Genomic DNA, 22,824 nt, shown 5'->3' on the forward strand with positions numbered 1-22,824 from the left:
AGACGCGGACTACAGCTTTCTTGGCTGCTGCCTCAAAGCACACTGTGCGCTGTCTATCTTGCGTGCTGAACAATATCGTCTATTATTTAGTAACTATTGATATCTATGACTAGCTAGTTTATTGTGATGGTGCTTTTTTTTTTCTATTATTATGTTGCTCTTTCTTGTTTGCTGTCTCCTCTGTTTGTTTGTTTTTTTCTCCATACAGGTGACCCAGGAGTTTTTTTTTTGTTGTTTGTTTTTTTTCTCTCTTCCCCCCCTTCTCACCGTCTCTTCTCCCCTTTGGTTTTCTTTCATTCTTTCCCCCTGTCCTATTAAAAAAAAAAAAAAAGATGACAAAGGATGAACTGAAGCTCCGCCATCACGTGATGTCACATGCTGCTGTTTCTGATGTCACTTAAAAAAAAAAAAAAAAAAAAAAAAAAAAAACAGAGATGAATGCATCAGTTTGTCACAGATCAAAGTGGAATGAATGTGATTGGTTGAACTGGTGGTTGTGATCTGTGTTTTCTGCATTTTCATCAGCGTAAAAGACTCAGCAGCAGATTATGACAGTTATACATTTGATGAATCACCAAATTAATAAACACAAGATACAATCAAACCTGTTCCGACAGTTTGAGTTTGTGTTCCCTCAGCTGCAGACTCGCTGCTTTTTAAATGTTTGAGAGCGAAGATGAGATAGAGAATCAGCAGCAAAGAGAACAGAGAAAATCAAAATCAGAGTTTTTCTCTGAATTAAAAGCAAGGAAACAACAATATATTCTACATGGTGAAACTGATGGTTTATGGTGTTTGGGTCTGTTTTTCTGTATTCATGCAGATAAAGTGTAAACTCAGATGAATTATACCATCAAATGTTAACGGAAAATATGAGGATGAGTGTCTGTGAGCTGAGAAGGACGTGAAGCGAGCAGTTTATCCCAGAGCTCAAGCTGCTCTGTGTGCAGAGATGAGCTCAGATTCCTGCTGTGATTGATCAACAGTCACAGAAATGTAGACTTGTAGTTATTACTGCAGTATGGTCACAGCAGATACTGATAAACATGTATTATGAGGATGGATGATCAAGTTTCTCACTCTCTCCTTTAAATCTCAGTTTTTTCTTCTTCACAGTTTATCTGTTAATTTATTAATGAATAACACTGAAAGAGTTTCTGTTATATTTCCCCTTGAACATCAGCTTATTAGGGCGGCATTAGGAAATAGCCCCCCTCCAAAGAATGAATAAATGAATGATGATAATAATAAAATGATTAAAAAGCAGAGCTCAGAATGGTAGAATGGTCAAACATGGATCCACGGGTGGTTCAACTGCATTTGGTGACGTGACTAAAGCAAATCTTTCAAATAATCCCACCATCAATGGGATGTTGTCTCCTTTACTACGGTTACTTTACTTGGTCACCGTGTGAATTTCTTTGAAATGAACCAAATTCTTTTATTTGTTGGTTGTTGCATATTTAACCTCTACAGTCAGGAAAGGAGGAGATGAGGCCTCAACAATGTTGGGTTGTAGCTGTGGTTCAGGTTAGAGTGAGTGTCCATGGAATAAATGTAAGTCAGTGAACTGGAAACATGACTGTGTTCAAACTTTGTTTTCCTTTTTATAATGAGTCTAATCAAAGGTGGACAGAAGTATCTCCACTTTGACTTTTCTGTGTCACCATCAGAGCTTCTGCACAGTGTGTTTCTGGAGCAGATAACATTGGAGCATTATGGAGACATTATGGAGACAAAAAGGAAAGCGTCTGCTGCTGCTTCAACCTCTCTGGATCATCAGGACACAGCTCCTCCTCTCTCAGCACACACACCGTCCTGTTTACCATCATCAGCTCCACCTGCAGAGAGAAGAAGGAAGAGCAGAGGAGATAAACGAGTGTTTCCAGAGACTCTTCATCAGCTGTCAGTCAGTGATGCAGCACATCCAGTATAAAGAGCAGCAGGGACTTCAGTGCTGGGACTGTACTAGGACTCATTGTTGCTTCACTTTTTCTAATCTTTGGATTTTTATTGAAGTTGCTGAAAATGTTTTTCCCTCCTAGTTTGAGTTTGGACTTTCATTCATTAGAAGAACCTTGGTGTGTCCACTCTGAGCTCTGTAGGAACCCCAACAACAAGCCCAACAATCCAGATGGACGGTTCCAGCTGTTAACTGGAGGAATTCCATCCAAACATCTGCTCTCACTAAATTCTTCCTCACCTACAGACTGTGTTCTTCACTGCTTTAAACTTGGAAATGAATGCAGTCATTGGTCTGGGTGCTGCTTTGTTCAGAGAGCTGATTGGCTGTTGACAGTGTTTGATCAGAGCCTGTCAGCCGTTACTATGGTGACCATAAAGGTGAGAAACAGGAAGTGTTTGTGTCCAATCCTGAAGCCTGTCACCATTCTCCTCTCACAGCTTCACTGAGAAGCTGCAGCTTTACAGGAAACAATGGATCTTTGTTTCATACTGACTGTGTTTAGTACAATACTGCTGACAGCACCACCCACTCACTCCATCACTCTACTTACAGAAGATTCTCCAGTCTGTAGTCTGGACTCTGCTTAAGATCAGACAGCTTCTTCACATCTGGATCCTTCAGGTTGTTTCCGTACAGGTTCAGCAATCTCAGATGGGAGGGGTTGGACTTCAGCGCTGCTGCCAGATAATCACAGCTGATCTCTGACAAACCACAGCGCCTCAATCTGTATAAAGAATGAAAGATGTAAGTTTATTAGACAAGGTGTGAGCTTGAAATCATTCAGTGTTTCATCATCTGTTCAGAGCTGAAGAAGGTTCAGAATGTAGAAGTTTAGAAAATGGAAACTCCAAACAGCTGAAGCCAACAGGAAGCAGCTTCAAACAGGAAACTGTGCAGAGTTTCAGACTATATGTCCTGATGCAGCCAGTTGGATTTTGGAGATTTGAATCTCTGTTCTGTGACTAAGTCCTTGAATCATTTCTTCCAGTTGGTCCAACAAGACAGACTAAGTATTGGACATGTGTTGTGGCTCCATTAGGGGAGCTTCTAAATGTGATGTGATGGCCCCTCTGGGTCTGTCAGGTCACAGGACTGAAGAGAGCTCAAACTGGGCACACAGTTGTTCCAGTCTGGACCAAAGACTCTATACTGGGACTGAGGGACTGCTTTGACTGCACCCACTGGGACTTTTTAAAGGCTCGTGTTCTCACTTAGATCATCGATTTCTACTTACATTTCTTTCTGGGAAAAATGGGGATTACTTTGAAAACAGGAAGTATTTTCCCCAATAAGCAGCCCTGGATTAGTAAATCACTCCAACATGTTCTCAGGCAGAAGAAGCTGTCTTGTTATGAGGGAGAGAAGAAAAAGATTGAGGCACAGAAACTTGTTGAAAGAGAGACAAAGCAGCTAAAATCAGGTGTAAAAGTAAAGCAGAGGATGAGCTGAATAAAGGACACTCAAGGCTGGCTTGGAAAGGAATGAAGTCCATGGTGGGGATGCAGGACAAGGAGCAAAGATGAATGTGATGCTGAATCAGCAGAAGACTTGGACTCATTGGATTCCAGCTTTGATATCATTGATTTCAATGAAGAGCTTTGTGATTTTAGCAAAGGGCTGGTAGCTCTGAGAGTCCCACTGATGAGGTGTTTGTGTGGAAATCTCTTAGTGGGAGCAAAGAGAGAAAAAGCCCTGGTCCTGATGCTGTGGGAGGGAAATGATTGAAGTGTGCTGTGAGGAACTGACTGGGAGATTTTCACACATTTTCCAGTCCTCCTTGGAACAACAGGAAGTTCCCAGCATATGGAAACAAAGGTTAAGTGTCCTATGGCACTCAGTGATGATGGTGCTGTGGCCCCACCACCTCCACCTCTTTGTAAAGGAACTAACTGTAATCTGAAGCTTCAAATGGAACTAAGACTTCCTCCACTAGGTGGCAGTGTCTGATGAGAAAGTGTTAGTGGAGCTGGCCTGGAGTCAGAAACAGGAAGATGCAGGATTTGGGCTGAAATGGGGGAAAGTGGTTCGCACTAGTGCCTTAAAGCAAGAAGGTTGTAGGTTGAAGCTTGTTGGCCTTTCTGTGGAGGTTGGATGTTCTCCCACAGTCCAATGAAATGCTGCTTAGGTTCATTGGTGCTTCTAAATTGGCTGTAGGTGTGGATGTGAGAGAGTGCTTCTCTGTCTCTCTCTGTTGGCCCTGTGATGGACTGCTCACCTGTGCAGGTGGACCACGCCTCTTGCCCTATGACAGCTAGGGCACAGGCTGCAGCCCTGTGAGCCTAAGCTGAATAAACAGTTAGCAAAAATGATCCATAGATGGCCTGAAATCCCCCAGTTAGCAGTTTGGTAGATAGCTATGACATGCTAATCCCATCCAGCAGCTGTATTCTACCTGCAAGCTGATCCCTGCTGAGCCAAAGCACTTTTTCATATACAAATTACAACCTTTAATAGAAACCTATTGGTCAGCATCTTATTAGCCTGCTGTTAGCTTCATTCCACAGAAAACTGAGAGAAACTAACAGAGTTGATAAATAATAAAGAGAAATGTGCTGATTTAAAGCCTTTGAAGTGCTTCAGATGATCTCTGTCCACTTCTGTCCACTCATTCATTCATGTAAGCTTTCTAATGCAGCTTTGATCTTCACAGTCCGCTTCATGAAACTTTCTAACCCTGAATGTCAGAGTGTTCCTCCTTCTCTTTCCCATCATTCATGCTGGCAGTGGAGGAGATTTGGATGTTGGACTGTGTTTTGGATGATGTGTGTATGTTTGTGTTGGACTGCTGTCTGTAAAGCAAACGCACATTTTGCTTTGGATTTCAGTGTCACACAGACTTTAAGGTGGAATGAAGAGTTGGAGAGTTTCACAGTGAATTATCCAGTGGAGGATTTTTCTTCTTCTTCGAAGGTTTGAAATGTGAACATTGTTCTGCTGCAGTCAATGGACTAAACCAGAGAAGAAGAAAACAGACTTTACCATGAAGATCCTCAGTGTGGATCAGTATAATATCAGCCTGATGTCTGCAGTTTAGTGTCAGGACAACTTTCACATCATTTTCATCTCAGCACAACTAAAACATGCTGACTGACCTCAGAGTTTCAAGTCCACATCCTGGACTCACCAGGAAACCACACAGATGCTTCAGTCCTGAATCCCGCAGCTTGTTCCAGCTCAGGTCCAGCTCTCTCAGATGGGAGGGGTTGGACTTCAGTGCTGCTGCCAGATCATCACAGCTGATCTCTGACAACCCACAGTCCCTCAATCTGTATAAAGAATGAAAGATGTAAGTTGATTAGACAAGGTGTGAGCTTGAAATCATTCAGTGTTTCATCATCTGTTCCGAGTTGAAGAAGGTTCAGAATGTAGAAGTTTAGAAAATGGAAACTCCAAACAGCTGAAGCCAACAGGAAGCTGCTTCAAACAAACACAACAAGAGAAAAAACTCTGAATGTTTCACATTAAAGTCGTACATTTATCATAAAAACAGGACAAAGACCTGAAAAAGTCGTGTTTTTCCTTCCAGGAACCACAAGGCTTCACTTTTAAAGGTGAAGTGTGAAAGAAATGGACATATTTGAAGTCCAACACCTTTTTCCAGTCACATTATTAAAGCAGACAAACTACAAGCTCATTTTCATTCCAACAAGTCATCTTCTGACCTGGACTAACAACACTGGTCTCTTTGTGCAGCTGGCTGTGAGACCAGTGCTCAGGGAGCGTCTACAAAGTGCAACACTGAAAGAACATCACACACTCATTTGCTTCCAGCACTTTCACACAAACATCTACTGTCATTATTGTCACCGAACTCTGTGGATCCTTTATTGCAAATTCAAATGGGATCAAATGGTCAGACAAAAGATGGTTATGAGGAAATATGATGAAATGTTGTGTATTAGCAGCAAGTTATTGAATCATTTTCCTCAGAAACCAAACAAAATGATTGACAAACATGTTTTTACAAACTCAGTGTTGGACTTGGATCAGCAGGATAAGCTGATGTTTAAAGGCATTTGAGTCTCGCTGTATGAGAGTCCAGTTATTACTCAATATTTATGGATGATGTTCTTTCAGTGTTGCTGTTACGTCCCCCCCACCATGGCGGAGGCAAAGGTAGGAAGGAGACAGCAACACTGGACAACCACAATCAATGAAGGAGGAAGACCACAGAACAGTTAAGTATCAGGCAGGATTTATTGGGTGCTTGCCTGCATAGTCAAATTTAACAACAGTAAAGAGGTGGGGGAGGAGGACTGGGCGGTTGATCCAAATCAAAGAAAGTAATAAAACAAAAAGAGGTCAGTAGCTTCCAGGGCCTAGCCTAACTGAAAGAAAAATGCAAAACAAAAGGCCTACCTAGCTACTCGATAAAAGTCAGTGAAAACATACAAGGGTGGCATCAACCGCATAACCTAGTGTGACTAACAGAGTAAAATCTACAACCAGTGTATAGGGTACCCCGGCTTACCTGTCCAGCCTCCCACCACACACAACATAAAGATGCCTGTTCGCAAATGTTTGTCAAAGCAGAAGCCAGCAGCCACCAGCTGGCCAGGGAGCAGCTCATTTGTAGTGTTCCTTGGAGTGTGATTGGCCAACTGAGCCCAGTCCAGCCAATAGACACCTGCCAATCAACTTCGAACTGGCCAATCAGAGGAGGCCTGACGCCTGAAAGATGAATAGAACACAAAACAGAGTACAAAAGCAAAGCCACACCCCTTGGCACGTAACACTCTCACCCTTCAAAAACCAAACTTAGGGTTTGGTAACCTCTCTAAACAGCACGGGAGAGTGCGTCTGCTACAATGTTTTCTGAACCTTTTTTGTGATGGATTTTGAGGGTATAATTCTGAATAATCAGTGACCAACGCATAAGCCGCTGGTTGTGATTATACATCTTGGAGAGGAAAACTAAAGGGTTGTGATCTGTGAATACTTGGACTGACCTCTGACCTGACTCTGTATAGACTTCAAAAGGGTCTCCTTTTCAATGGTAGAATACCTGAGCTGGTGTTTGTCAAACTTCCGAGAGAAGTAACTCACAGGATGGTCAATGCCCTGGGTATCCTCCTGGAGAAGCACCGCTCCCGCCCCAACTGCGCTGGCATCTATTTCCAGTTTGAATGGTAAAGAGAAGTTAGGAGCAGACAAAACAGGGGTGCAACAAAGTAAGCCCTTAAGGCTTTCGAAAGCCTGCTGACAACTCCCAGACCAAATAAACGGCTTTGAGGGGCTGGTTAAATCAGTGAGAGGGGCAGCAACAGAAGAGAAATTTTTACAAAACCGTCGGTAATATCCTATCATCCCAAGGAACCGCCGCAGTTCTCTCCTGGTGGTTGGTTGGGGGAACTCCCTAATCGCAATGACTTTGGCATCTGCAGGGCGCACTTGCCCTAGACCAACTTGCTGGCCAAGGTAGAGGACACTGCCTCTAGCGAAATCACATTTGGCAAGGTTCAAAGTGAGAGACGCACTGTCTAGGCTAATGAAGACTTCTTTTAATGTAGCTATGTGGGTGGACCAGTCACTGCTATACACAACAATGTCATCTAAGTATGCTCGGCAGTTAGGGATGTTTCCCAACACTTTGTTAACCAGTCTCTGAAACGTTGCAGGGGCATTGCACATGCCAAAAGGCATAACCGTATACTGCAGGAAGTGGTCAGGGGTGACAAAAGCTGAAATCTCAGATGCTTGCTGTGTCAAAGGCACTTGCCAATACCCTTTTAACATATCGAGTTTAGTGATGTATTTTGCAGGCCCTATTTCATCAATGCAGTCATCGATAAGGGGTAAGGGATGTGCATCGGGTACAGTGACAGAGTTCACCTTTCGGAAGTCTGTACAGAATCTTGGGCTTCCATCTGACTTAGTGTCTAAGAGACATGGTGAACTCCAAGAGCTGGAGCTTGGCACTGCAAATCCATTCTGAAGAAGATACTCAACTTCCTGTTTTATGATTTCCCTCTTTGCAGGACTAACCCGATAAGCGCGCTGTTTGATTGGTGTAGGGTTAGTGAGCACCACATCATGTTTTATGACAGTGGTTTGAGACGGGATATCACTGAACAGAGATGGGAATCCCGATATGAGTGTTATAATATCATTGCTCTGTTCAGCAGGAAGGTGGGACAGGTATCGTGTTAGGGTTGACAATATCACAGAATTACCTAGTCGAGCACTTTGAGGCTCAGCACCTCGTAACACCAACCCATCTTCATCTGGAGTAATCTCCACCTTGGTCACCGAAGCCATCGGAGACGTAACCACTTGCTCTTGGACCACAGATGGCACAGCTGAAGGTTCACGAGAGTTGTACAGCTTCATCATGTTGACATGACACACCCGAGTGGGACGTCTGCGATCCGGGGTCTGAATAATGTAGTTAGTCTTGCTGAGTTTTCTCTCTACAACATAAGGACCAGAGAACCTAACGGAGAGAGAGGAGCCGGGCACCGGAAGGAGAAGGAGCACTCTGTCACCTGGCAGAAATGAACGGTCAACAGCCCGCTGATCAAAGTGTCTCTTCATTTTCGCTTGTGACGTGGCTAATACGTTCCTGGTTAAGGAATAAGCCCTCTTCAACCTGTCATTCAGTGTCTTGACGTACTCTGGAAGGCTTTTGGTGTTGTCAACCGGTGTAGCCAGCCTCTCTTTAAAAACCTTCAAAGGACCCCTCATCTCACGCCCAAACACAAGCTCACTGGGACTAAATCCCAGAGATTCTTGGGTTGCTTCCCGACAGGCAAATAAAACAAGTGGAACACTTTCATCCCAGTCCCGTTGGGAACTATAACAGTGTTTCCTTAACATAGACTTCAAAGTCTGATGAAACCTCTCTAGTGCCCCCTGACTTTCAGGATGGTAAGAACTCGAGGTTATGTGTTCAATGCCTAATGTTTTCAGGGCTTGGGCAAACACTCTAGACTTAAAGTTAGTGCCTTGGTCTGTTTGCACAACCTTAGGCAGACCAAAGGTTGAAAAGAATCTCAACAGTGCTTTGACAACAATCTGAGCTGTTATTCTCCGTAGTGGGATTGCCTCGGGAAACCTGGTCGAAACGCACATGATCGTCAACAGAAACTGGTTTCCAGTTTTAGCTTTAGGTAGAGGCCCCACACAGTCAACAATCACTTTTTGAAATGGCTCCTCTATTACTGGGATAGGACAGAGAGGAGCGGGGGGGATTACTTGGTTTGGCTTGCCGGTCATTTGACATACATGGAAAGTACGGCAGTATTGAACAACATCAGATTTCAGTCCGGGCCAGAAGAAATGTTTCAGAATTCTGGTGTATGTTTTATTAACCCCCAAATGTCCTGACCATGGATGGTCATGTGCTAAGGACAGTACCTGGGTACGATAAGCAGTAGGTACCACCACCTGATAAACTGCAGACCAGTCAGCGTCTTCCGAGACCTCACTTGTCCATCTGCGCATCAGAAGACCTTCGTCAGAGAAGTAAGCCAGCTTTTTCCCTTTGGCATCCTGTTGACTGAGAGTGGAGGAATGACACTTGGACAGGGTTACATCATTTTTCTGTGCAAAAATGAACTCCTCTCGGGAGACTGGCAAATCCAGAACTGGTTGTGTTTTGTCAGCAGGTGGAACTGTGGCCTGAACCTTAGATCCAGAGGTAAAGTTAATCACATCACCAACGGGATCTGACCTCATGAAGGAATCGGCCAAGTCAGGACCATACTTTTTTGTCTGGGCCCTCGTAACTACACAAGCTGGAAAGATGGGAAGCTGGTCTTGGGCTGAGTCAGAATCCCGGCTCAGCTCGGGTCTGTCTAACACTTCAGGAATGGGTATGACCTTGCCTCCAGCAAGGTCATTACCTAGGATGAAGTCAATGCCTGGTATGGGCAACGCAGAACGAATAGCCACTTTAACAACTCCGCTGACTAATGAAGACTGAATGTGAATAGTGTGCAAAGGGGCAGATACAAATCCGAGTTCTACTCCCTGGACAATAACACTGGACTGGCAAAATGACTCCTCAGAAAACGGTAAGACGTTTTCTCTAATGATGGACTGAGAGGCCCCTGTATCTCTCAGTATTTTTACTGGTTGTTGATCATTTGGATTCCCAGTCAGCGAAACCACTCCCTCTAGAACGAATGGTCTGAAACAGGGGTCAGGGTGGTTAGTGTTTGGTTGAAATGCCCTCCCAGTCTCTGTGGCTTTAATCAATCCCACCCCTTTTGGTTGTGAGGATAGTTGCTGTTTACGCTTTAATGCCTGACATTCCGCGATGAGATGACCCCTCTTGTGGCAATAAAAGCATTCACGCTCACCGTGGGAAGGCGAGGGCCCCCTCATTGGCCTCACTGGCCTCGCAGCAGAGCAACTAGACTCAAGCCGTGCTGAGCGCATGGCTGTGGGCCTATCTGGATGGGAAACAGGGGTAAAAACATTCTTATGAGTTAGCACAAACTCATCGGCCAACACAGCTGCTTTGGACATGGACGTCACCTTCTGTTCGTTTAAGAACATTATGAGCCTCTCAGGTAATGAATTTTTAAAATCCTCCAGTAGCATTAACTCACGCAGCGACTCATACTCATCCCCAACTCCGTTAGCAGCGCACCATTTATCAAAAAGAGCCCCTTTTTCATGTGCGAACTCCACATATGTTTGACTGCTAGACTTCTTATGGTTCCTAAATTTCTGCCTGTAGGCCTCAGGTACCAGTTCGTAGGCACGTACAATTGTTTCCTTCAACACGTCGTATTTCATGCTTTGCTCTAGCGAAAGTGAAGCTACTACCTCCTGAGCTTTGCCCACTAATTTACACTGAAGTAATATGGGCCACACGTCTCTTGGCCATTTCAGAGCAGTAGCCACCTTTCCAAAAGCGTTGAAGTACGAATCTACCTCAGTCTCATGAAAGGTAGGTACTAGGGCAATATGTTTGCCAACGTTAAAACTTTCCGGGGAGACTTTCGGGATTTCTTTAGTGGCATCTGTTTTCTGTCCTGATGACACCCTCAGTGCTTCTACTTCAAGCTGCTTTAACCTGACTTCCTTTCCAGCTTCTATCTCCAGCCTACAGACCTCCAGCCGGAGATCATAATCCGCTTTACGCACCTTATCCTTCTCTTGTGCCTCCAACTGTAAACGCAGTAAGCGAACCTTAAGCTTTGCATCACTGCTAGATGTTTGGGATTCCGGAGTGAAAGGCTTAAAGCGAGGCAGAGTTTGGGGAGCCGCATCAGAGTTAACTTGGGCACCCGGAGGTGTAGCAGGCAGCGCTTGCTCATCAGTTCTCTCTGGAGAAGCTAGATCAGCAGAGGCACCAGGGGAAACTGAAGGGTCCTGAGAAGGCACCCCAGCTGGAACAGGGCTGATTAAAATCCCCAACTCGAATAATCCCTCCAACAAAGCCTGCTTAATATCCTTCTTCACTCCATACTTTGGTACGGAAAGGTTATACTGGGCAGCAATACCCAACAGGTCGTCTTTGCGACACAAGTCAACTTTGTCAACGCTAGGGTGACTAACAAAACCAGGCAGGTCGAAACCCATCTCCGGCTGATACTATGAAACGTAGACACCCTAAAATCACGGCACCGTCCTCATTAATACAGGTTGTCCACCACATACAACGATCCCGGATGAGCCCCCACTTGTGTTACGTCCCCCCCACCATGGCGGAGGCAAAGGTAGGAAGGAGACAGCAACACTGGACAACCACAATCAATGAAGGAGGAAGACCACAAAACAGTTAAGTATCAGGCAGGATTTATTGGGTGCTTGCCTGGATAGTCAAATTTAACAACAGTAAAGAGGTGGGGGAGGAGGACTGGGCGGTTGATCCAAATCAAAGAAAGTAATAAAACAAAAAGAGGTCAGTAGCTTCCAGGGCCTAGCCTAACTGAAAGAAAAATGCAAAACAAAAGGCCTACCTAGCTACTCGATAAAAGTCAGTGAAAACATACAAGGGTGGCATCAACCGCATAACCTAGTGTGACTAACAGAGTAAAATCTACAACCAGTGTATAGGGTACCCCGGCTTACCTGTCCAGCCTCCCACCACACACAACATAAAGATGCCTGTTCGCAAATGTTTGTGAAAGCAGAAGCCAGCAGCCACCAGCTGGCCAGGGAGCGGCTCATTTGTAGTGTTCCTTGGAGTGTGATTGGCCAACTGAGCCCAGTCCAGCCAATAGACACCTGCCAATCAACTTCGAACTGGCCAATCAGAGGAGGCCTGACGCCTGAAAGATGAATAGAACACAAAACAGAGTACAAAAGCAAAGCCACACCCCTTGGCACGTAACAGTTGCACTTTGTAGACGCTCCCTGAGCCTCACAGCCAGCTGCACATGGACCAGCTGACATTACCCAGCATTAGAGGCGGCTGTAAAAAAATGGATTTTCCTATTTAAATGGTTTTAATTTGAATAAAGCGATGTTGATTCATTCAATCCTGAATCGATTTTTAATATAAATGTATTTTGCCAGAATCTCAGGTTAAAGCTCCCAAAAGTATTTCAACAACAAGCAAACAGATAAAACAGTAAATGAGAGCAGCTAAACACACAAAGATGGAAACACAGAGCGTGGATCGTTCACTCGACGGCACGTACACGGACACGCCGTCGGGGCTGAAAGTGGACAGCTCACAGATCCTGAAGCTGCAGGTTTCATCTGTCTCCAACCAAAACTGAGTGAACCAGCAGCAGAAGAAGATCCAAACTACGCTTTACGTTTGATGAACATCGTCATGAATTCTCTCTGACTTTGACGTTTACTTCCTGCACAGCTCTCTCTCTCTCAGTGTACTTCAAGAACAGTTTACCTTCAAAAATCTGTTTCCTGCATTATTCACTGCTTATTACGCACCAGTCTGCTGTTGTGTTCACTGCTGTCGGCCTCCGAAAACAAAGCCTCATTTCTGCTGTTCAATACTGAAGAAATTTAAACCTTTTAAAATGATGACAGATTACAAACTCTCAGCTGTGTCTGTAATCAAACCTCTGTAACTTTGCTTCACTTCAGCAGCATCAGCTCATGTTCACATGTTGATTCATGGTTTGCTTCAGTTTTTGATGGACTCCAGAAGATTTTGAAGGTTATCTGCTATAAAAAGCCAGAACAGGAAAATCTGCTTCATGTGTTTCTGTTTGATCCTCAGTGACTTTGACACAAAGGCCTCTGCTGTGATGATCACACCTCTGATCAAGTCTCACAGTGTCAGGTTTGTTTTTATACATATGGATATGTGCTGATAAATGATCAGAATTATAATATTTCCCACTGTCTGCTGTGTGCCGTGACCTTTGACCTGCTAAAGACAGTCAGCTGTGGATTATTCATTGTTGTGTCTGATACTTAGAACTGTGAGGAAGAACACTACACAGTTAATCAGGGTCCCCTCTCTCTGAAGCAGGAATGGTGGGCAGGCCGCGTGTGGGCCGCGGGCCATACGTTGAGTCTCACTGTTTGAAATGTGAACATTGTTCTGCTGCAGTCAATGGACTAAACCAGAGAAGAAGAAAACAGACTTTACCATGAAGATCCTCAGTGTGGATCAGTATAATATCAGCCTGATGTCTGCAGTTTAGTGTCAGCACAACCTTCACATCATATTCATCTCAGCACAACTAAAACATGCTGACTGACCTCAGAGTTTCAAGTCCACATCCTGGACTCTCCAGGAAACCACACAGATGCTTCACTCCTGAATCCTGCAGGTTGTTCTTGGTCAAAGACCCGTAGTACGTACTCAGGTCCAGCTCTCTCAAATGGGAGGGGTTGGACTTCAGTGCTGCTGCCAGATAATCACAGCTGATCTTTGACAACCCACAGCCCCACAATCTGTATAAAGAATGATGTAAGTTGATTAGACAAAGTGTGAGCTTGAAATCATTCAGTGTTTCATCATCTGTTCAGAGCTGAAGAAGGTTCAGAATGTAGAAGTTTAGAAAATGGAAACTCCAAACAGCTGAAGCCAACAGGAAGCAGCTTCAAACAAACACAACAAGAGAAAAAACTCTGAATATTTCACATTAAAGTCGTACATTTATCATAAAAACAGGACAAAGACTTGAAAAAGTTGTGTTTTTCCTTCCAGGAACCACAAGGCTTCACTTTTAAAGGTGAAGTGTGAAAGAAATGGACATATTTGAAGTCCAACACCTTTTTCCAGTCACATTCTTAAAGCAGACAAACTACAAGCTCATTTTCATTCCAACAAGTCATCTTCTGACCTGGACTAACAACACTGGTCTCTATGTGCAGCTGGCTGTGAGACCAGTGCTCAGGGAACGTCTACAAAGTGCAACACTGAAAGAACATCACACACTCATTTGCTTCCATCATCCAACCTGAAGAGGAAACAGAGACGCCTCCCCTTCAAAGTAAAAGCTGCTCCTTTTGGACACAGTATCAAAGAAAGTCTACAGTATAACATAGAAAAGACAGAACAAAGTTTTTGTTGTTTTTAAATTGTGCAGAAATGAAACTACACTAAGCTCAATTATGTGACAGACATTTCATCCCATGTCAGTTTGGCCTCATCCTGGGCCGGATTATCCAGCACACACTCTGACCACAGGCCCAGGGGCAACGCACAGCTGGCTCCATCCAAGAGACAGGAAACAAACCAACACAATAATAAAAAGCACCATGTGATCTTCTTACATCTTCAAGACAAACATAGTAAAAACATGAGCATATTTGTTTCCTGATAAAATGATGTGACAGGTAGAACAGAGTAAAGTGGTGGTGTTACAGCCTTTCTCCCCTCTGCTGCCGAGGCTGTTAGTCTCTCCCAAACTCAGCTACAGGACTTCCAAATGAATGAAAGCAGCAGAAGTGGCTTTACAAATGAAAGAGGAAGAGGAGAAGAAGAGGAGAGGGAGGCCACCCTGACCATCACTCCAGCTGAAAACATCACACTTCCATTAAAGTTGGTGAGAAAATGTTGAGCAGGATGAGCTGCTGGCTAATCTGGAGGCTGTAGCAGCAGCTCACAGTCACAGTGGATTTCCACTCATGAAAAAGCTCTGGCTGCTTCATTTCTCATCTCATATCAGAGACTTTAATGCTTCACTGAAGCTGTACTGTGATGCTTCCATATCCCAGTGAGGCCTCCATAATGATTTCAGCTGTTCTGTACACACACTGTGTGCCCTGTATGGCTCAAAGTCTCTGCAGCCTGTTTTTATCTGCTATCATCAGATCTTCATCATCCTCATTCACATCCCTCACACACTCTACAGCCTCATCAGCACTGACTTCATCTTCACTGACTGATGGAGCACAACATGAACCTGTGGAGGCTGAAACACTGTCCTGTCAAACATCTCCCCGTCACCACTCCACTTCTCTCAGCCTTTAAATGAACCCTGCTCAAGTCTGTCACTTCTATTTGGAGCCAAAAGTAAAAACTGTTGTTCAGTCGTTTGGAAAGACAACATTTCTGAAAGCACTCAAACTTCTTCACATTTGTCTTCAGACACATCCTGAACATTTAGGAACTAAGGAAAGTTTCAAACATCAATCAAAGACCTGAAATATAGAAAAACAACAACAGCCGCAGTCAGTGAACTCACCTCAGAGTCTCCAGTCGACAGTTTGGACTCTCCAGTCCAGCACACAGAAGCTTCATCCCTGAATCCTGCAACTTGTTCTCACTCATGTCCAGCTCTGTCAGATGGGAGAGGTTGGACTTCAGAGCTGAGGCCACAACTTCACAGTGAGACTCTGAGAGTCGACACTCAGTCAGTCTGTGATGATAGAAAATATAAAATGTGTTATTATAAAAGCAGAAAATCTGCATTATAAACACAGACTGAATGTATATGAAGACAAAACAGAGTGAGGTCATAATCTGATGAATCTGCTCTTCACATCTGTGCTTCAGCTCCTCTTACTGTGTTTGACATGACACAACGATTGAGTCTCTCTCAGACCTGCAGACTTTTAATGAGAATCTTTGTTTGGCTTTAATCTGCAGATGAAGGAGGAAGATGGTGTCACATTTAGGCTTCCATAATGTCCACAGTCTGTCACTGAGATCTGATCCAGAGTCAGAGTGAAGACACACATTTGGACTGTTTCCTGTTTTGATTCCAGAACATTTTGAATGAGTTCAGCTCAGTGAAGAGTTCCAGCTGGAAAGATGATCTCTGTTTGCTACCTACTGTCAGGTGCGACTGCTCACGTCCAAACGCAGGAAAAACCTGCTGACTGTTACCAAACGGAGCAGAAATCTCATCACTGGACAATAATGATGAATGAACTCAGAGCTGCTGATATCAGATCTGATTTCAGGGGAACTAAACACAGAAATGATTGGCTCATTTGAGCTTTCTGAGCCATTATCTGCTGGTGTGTCGCTAGTTGGCAGAAATGATTTGTATTCCTGTTCAGGGCTTCAGTGTTTATGAGTCCAGATCCAGGTGACAGCAAGTCAAAATGATGTTACCTGTCTGTGTCCAGCAGCAGCCTGTATTCACTTTGAATATTGTTATAACCTGACATGGATCAGTTTGTCTTTGATTGGTTTGTAAATGTCACTGTTTCCATTGGACCTGAGTGACGTACAAAGACAGAGAGGGAGAGAAAGGAGAGAGAGGATGGAGACAGCAAAGAGAGAGCAAACACAAACAGGTGAGAGTGGACAGGTGACCAAGGTCAGCAACCAATCAGAGAGCTTCTGTTTGACCCACAGTCACTGATGATGACTGCACATAACCAAGCAGTGTGTTACTCTGATATCAAATATGGATCCTGCTCTTATAATAATGATCATCAGATGATATTATTGTGTTATTTTGTAGCTGAATACGATGTTTGTGTGATTATCAGTGAAAGAAGCAGTGAGGAGGATGGAGAGAGAGAGAGGACAGAGGGTGAAGATTTTTCATGGATTTCATGGATGATTTGAGTGATTTCCAGCAGGACACTTAAACATGTCAGTGGACGTCCTAAAGAACATATTCACTGATATGAAACGTGTCATTGAACAGGATTAATATCAGTGGAAACATGGTGGAAACAGCTGTGACTGCATGGATGTGACACACTTCAAATCTGTTCTCCACTCTTGGATTTGGGATCCATGGAGCTGCTGCTGAGTCTGTACAATAAAGGAATGGTGTGGAAGGTTGCAGCGTACGGACACAAACACTTTGTGCTTACAATCTGATTTTATTTTCAACATTAAACTACTAACCTACACTGATCAATGATGTTAATGACCACATCTGGACTCACCGAGCCTTTCTGCAGTTCCTCACAGCTGGAATCAGTCTCTGTCGTCCCCCCTCTGATGTGTTGTACTTCAGCAGGTCCAACTCATTCAGAACCTCCTCTGACATCTGCAGCATGAAGGCCAGAGCTGAGCACTGGATCTCAGAGAGAAATTGTGATCTGTTCTCTGACTTCAGGAACTCTTGGATCTCCTGATGTACTGAGAGGTGGTTCATCTCCATCAGACAGTGGAAGATGTTGATGCTTCTGTCAGGAGAGATTTCATCACTGTTCATCTCCTTCAGGTTGTTGATGACTCTCTGGATGGTTCCATGACTGATCTCTGTCTGACCCAGCAGACCTACTAAGAGTCTCTGGTTGGACTCCAGACAGAGGCCATGAAGGAAGCGAACAAACAGGTCCAGGTGGCCATTTTTACTCTGGAGGGATTTCTCCATGGCTCTGCTCAGAAATACATCAAGTGATTGGAGATCTTTGTTATCAAAAACACTGGAAATCATCTTGATTAAAGATTTTGGTTTTAGAAACATCTTCAGCACCTCTGTCTTCCTGTTGATTTGACAGTGGAACATGTAGACTGCAGCCAGAAACTCCTGAATGCTCAGATGAACAAAGCAGTAGACTGGTTTCTGGAAGATCACACACTCTCTTTTGAAGATCTCTGTACAAACTCCTGAGTACACCGAGGCCTCTGTCACATCCAGACCACAATGCTTCAGGTCTTCTTGGTAGAACATGATGTTTCCTTTCTCCAGATGTTCAAATGCCAGCCTCCCCAGCTTCAGAAGAACTTCCCTGTCAGCCTCCATCAGCTCCTGTGGACTCGTCTCATGTCCCTCATGGTACTTCTTCTTCTTCCTCTTTGTCTGAACCAGCAGGAAGTGTGAGTACATGTCAGTCAGGGTCTTGGGCAGCTCTCCTCTCTGCTCTGTAGTCAACATGTGCTCCAGAACTGTAGCAGTGATGCAGCAGAAGACTGGGATACTACACATGATGTGGAGGCTCCTGGATGTCTTCATGTGGGAGATGATTCTGCTGGACAGCTCTTCATCACTGAATCTCCTCCTGAAGTACTCCTCCTTCTGGGCGTCAGTGAAGCCTCGTACTTCTGTTAGCCTGTCAACACATGTAGGAGGGATCTGATTGGCTGCTGCGGGTCGGGAAGTTATCCAGACGAGAGCCGAGGGAAGCAGATTCCCCTGGATGAGGTTTGTCAGCAGCTGGCTGACTGATGACTTCTGTGTGACATCAGACAGCAGCTTCCTGTTGGTGAAATCCAATGAAAGTCTGCTTTCATCCAGGCCGTCAAAGATGAACAAAAGCGGAGAGACAGCCAGCTTCTCTGCTGTGACCTTCTGTAATGTTGGATGGAAAACATGGAGCAGCTCCAGAAGACTGTACTGCTCATCTCTGATCAGGTTCAGCTCCCTGAATGAAAGCAGAACCACCACACTGACATGTTGGTTCTCCAAGCCCTCTGCCCAGTCCAGAGTGAACTTCTGCACTGAGAAGGTTTTTCCAACACCAGCCACGCCGTTGGTCAGAACCACTCTGATGGGTCTCTGTTGGTCAGGTAAGGCTTTAAAGATGTCCTGGCACCTGATTGGAGCGTCATGGAGGGCGTCCATCTTGGAAGCTGTCTCCAGCTGCCTCACCTCACTCTGTCCCTCTGTGATGTAGAGCTCAGTGTAGATCCTGTTGAGGAGGGCTCTACTTCCTGTTTCATCACTTCCTTCAGTCACACGTTCACATCTCCTCCTCAGACTTATCTTATGTTCATCTAAAACCTCCTGCAGACCAACATCTGCTGAAAGAAAGAAAAACAATGAGACTAAAGAGAAAGAAAACTCTTCAATGTCTGAACAACACAAGAAGTCCAGTTTTCAGAAATGAGTCCATCAGCAGACAGATGTTCAGTCTTACTTTGTACACAGCTGCTCTGACTGGCTGTCTGCAGTCCAGCTCTGCTTCTGGATCTTTCTCCACACTGTGCAGAAGCTCTGATGGTGACACAGAAAAGTCAAAGTGGAGATACTTCTGTACACCTTTGATTAGACTCATTATAAAAAGGAAAACAAAGTTTGAACACAGTCATGTTTCCAGTTCACTGACTTACATTTATTCCATGGACACTCACTCTAACCTGAACCACAGCTACAACCCAACATTGTTGAGGCCTCATCTCCTCCTTTCCTGACTGTAGAGGTTAAATATGCAACAACCAACCAAATAAAAGAATTTGGTTCATTTCAAAGAAATTCACACGGTGACCAAGTAAAGTAACCGTAGTAAAGGAGACAACATCCTGTTGATGGTGGGATTATTTGAAAGATTTGCTTTAGTCACGTCACCAAATGCAGTTGAACCACCCGTGGATCCATGTTTGACCATTCTACCACTCTGAGCTCTGCTTTTTAATCATTTTATTATTATCATCATTCATTTATTCATTCTTTGGAGGGGGGCTATTTCCTAATGCCGCCCTAATAAGCTGATGTTCAAGGGGAAATATAACAGAAACTCTTTCAGTGTTATTCATTAATAAATTAACAGATAAACTGTGAAGAAGAAAAAAACTGAGATTTAAAGGAGAGAGTGAGAAACTTGATCATCCATCCTCATAATACATGTTTATCAGTATCTGCTGCGACCATACTGCAGTAATAACTACAAGTCTACATTTCTGTGACTGTTGATCAATCACAGCAGGAATCTGAGCTCATCTCTGCACACAGAGCAGCTTGAGCTCTGGGATAAACTGCTCGCTTCACGTCCTTCTCAGCTCACAGACACTCATCCTGATATTTTCCGTTAACATTTGATGGTATAATTCATCTGAGTTTACACTTTATCTGCATGAATCTGGGGCGACCGTTGCTCAGGTGTTTGGGAAGCGCATCTGTAACCGGAAGGTTGCTGGTTCGATCCCCGTACTCTCTGTCCTGGTTGTTGTGTCCTTGGGCAAGACACTTAACCTACCGCCTACTGGTGTTGGCCAGAGGGGCTGATGGCGCGATATGGCAGCCTCGCTTCTGTCAGTCTGCCCCAGGGCAGCTGTGGCTACAACCGTAGCTGCTTCCACCAGTGTGTGAATGCGAGAGTGAATGAATAGTGGCATTGTAAAGTGCTTTGGGTGCCTTGAAAAGCGCTATATAAATCCAATCCATTATTATTATTATAAATACAGAAAAACAGACCCAAACACCATAAACCATCAGTTTCACCATGTAGAATATATTGTTGTTTCCTTGCTTTTAATTCAGAGAAAAACTCTGATTTGGATTTTCTCTGTTCTCTTTGCCACAGTCCATCCCAGCAGCAGCTGAAGCAGCTGACTGTCACAACACTGAATAACACTTTAGGAGGAATTTCAGAGGTCAGTAAAGCTCCAGTTTCAACATCAGTTAATTAATCATAGTTCATCATAAATGTGAACCTGGCTGGCACACATGTTAATGTTAGCCATTTAAATATTAGCAGTTAGCTGAGGCCACAAGAAGAAGAGGCCCTAGAAGAACAATGGATGATAAGATTAGATTTTCAAGACTAGGCAGAGACGTGTTTTCCTTCACTGTCTCTTACAGAGGAGGGAGCAGATACCAGACGAGGTCACGGAGGTACGGGGAGGATTCGCAGCAGACAGCAAGACTGCCACGTCCATGCGAGAGAGCGATGGCTACGATAATCTCTGTTTTTGTCTCCCTATATAATGTTGTACAGCCCATGTGAGGGTTATCCTCTCTGTGAACCAGATGCTTGATTTCACACAGAGGTCCACCAACTGAATTTGATCAGTTATGGAACGATTTACCTCGACAGGCTCCTTCACTCGCTGCTTTTAAACCTCCTTTTTTAAACCTCCTCCTTCCGTTTTTGTCATTTTTCTTCTCCCATTGCATCAAAAATCATTATTTACACTGAATAAATGAGTCAGCAGCTCTCTTACATTGTTGCTGCAGGTTCATTACTGAACACTGGAGGTTGTCCTTTGGACCAGTCACTCCTCACAGACACACAGCTGGATGCTGCAGATCCTGCTCCATCCTCTTCCTTCATCTTCTTGATGTCCGGGTGGAGTTAATCTGAGAGGTAAACACACACATTCAGAGGTGCTGTTGTACTGGAAGCATCACACTGACGGGTTTCTAAAGTTCTCATTGATCATTTCATGGAGTTTCTGTGGTAAACACTGTCCTGTGACGTATGTGTTATGGTGAGGGTCATGAGGGCTAACCAGCCCCACTCCTTACTCCTCATATTTCAGCCCGAAGCACAATAACAGCCTAAACCTAACCAGGAGGCTGTAACCTCAAAGGGACTTCATGGTTAGAAATAAAGGCTCAATGAAATGAACGGTGGCAAGGTGGTTAGCACTGTTGCCGCACAGCAAGAAGGTCCTGAGTTCAATTCCAACATCAGGCTGGGGTCTTTCTGTGTGGAGTTTGCATGTTCTCCCCGTGTTTACGTGGGTTCCCTCCGGGTACTACGGCTTCCTCCCACCGTCCGAAGACATGCAGCTTGTGGGGATAGGTTAATTTTATAATCCAAATTGCCACTAGGTGTGAATGAATGTGAGTGCGAATGGTTGTCTGTCCCTGTGTGTTGGCCCTGCGACAGACTGGCGACCTGTCCAGGGTGTACCCCGCCTCTCACCCTATAACAGCTGGGATAGGCTCCAGCGCCCCCCGTGACCCTGAAAAAGGATAAGCGGAAGTGAATGGATGGATGGATGAAATGAAGCAGATCATAAAAACACGAGTTCCAACTTTAAAAGAAGCATCCACACGATGACGGCACAGCAGAGGAGCACTTTCTCTAACACACTGATTCAGTTCCACTGACACAAGGACACACACAGGAAGGCACACACACACAAGCCTTTATAAGAAACAACACAATCATCTGCGCTTGACTTGTCAATCCAAGTCCTTAGCCCATGAGCCCGCGGTATCAGACCACAGATATTCCCTTACTTTGAAAAAATAAAGCCAGTTTTCAGAACAGACCTGGGCCCTGTTTCAGGAAGCCGGTTTAGAAAACTCAGAGTGAAAAACGATACTCAGGGTTGAGTAACCCTGAACTGTCCAACTCGGAATATTCGGTTTCAGAAAGGCTGATAACAATTAGTTCAGTCAACGCGGAGTTGCTTTAACCCCAAGTGAAGCGCGCGGACGAGGATACATAAAGCCCTGATTAGTGGAGCACAGATTAAGTGAGTCACCATGGAGACGGAGGGAAAGAAGGCGCGGTCAATGTATTTTACAGCGCTTGAGGCCGAAATTCTGATGGCAGCATATGCCGATAACATGCAAATTACGCGGAAAAAAGTAACACAGCCACAGCTGCAAAAGACAGGGAGCATGCATGGCAAAACATAGCCGACAGAGTCAATGCGTGAGTGTTAATTTAAACATTGATCTAGGGATTACCACTCATTTAACACGTTATTTTATCATATGTTATTTTATTTGTTATTTTATACATTTTATTTTGTGATGTGATGTGAGCGCAGGTGCAACCCAACAAGCCCCAAACGTGCCTGGCAGCAAGTAAAAATGAAATATAAAAATATAGTCCACACAGGTAAGGTATTACGAGCCATAGTGCTTGGTCTGTTTGTCCCATGT

The 22,824-nt window shown here is 44.4% G+C and overlaps 2 protein-coding genes across 2 annotated transcripts; both read right to left on the reverse strand.

Moving 5' to 3' along the window:
• Positions 1-563: 563 nt before the first annotated feature.
• Positions 564-16,029, reverse strand: LOC146712502 (ribonuclease inhibitor-like). The gene is made up of 5 exons (XM_085443170.1): positions 15,535-16,029; positions 13,601-13,795; positions 5,059-5,232; positions 2,517-2,690; positions 564-1,841 (listed from the first exon to the last, which is right to left on the reverse strand). Exons 1-5 carry the CDS (start codon positions 15,807-15,809, stop codon positions 1,832-1,834), a joined length of 828 nt encoding a protein of 275 aa, XP_085299296.1. The 5' UTR covers positions 15,810-16,029; the 3' UTR covers positions 564-1,831.
• Positions 16,030-16,348: 319 nt separating this feature from the next.
• LOC146712503 (protein NLRC3-like) lies at positions 16,349-18,850 on the reverse strand. The gene is made up of 2 exons (XM_085443275.1): positions 17,201-18,850; positions 16,349-16,515 (listed from the first exon to the last, which is right to left on the reverse strand). Exons 1-2 carry the CDS (start codon positions 18,823-18,825, stop codon positions 16,452-16,454), a joined length of 1,689 nt encoding a protein of 562 aa, XP_085299401.1. The 5' UTR covers positions 18,826-18,850; the 3' UTR covers positions 16,349-16,451.
• Between the last annotated feature and the right edge of the window lie 3,974 nt (positions 18,851-22,824).

Source organism: Copadichromis virginalis, linkage group LG3 (assembly GCF_057382275.1).
Source record: "Copadichromis virginalis isolate Kocher_CV1m ecotype Utaka linkage group LG3, C_Virginalis_male_GT1.1, whole genome shotgun sequence".
Lineage (NCBI taxonomy): Eukaryota > Metazoa > Chordata > Actinopteri > Cichliformes > Cichlidae > Copadichromis > Copadichromis virginalis.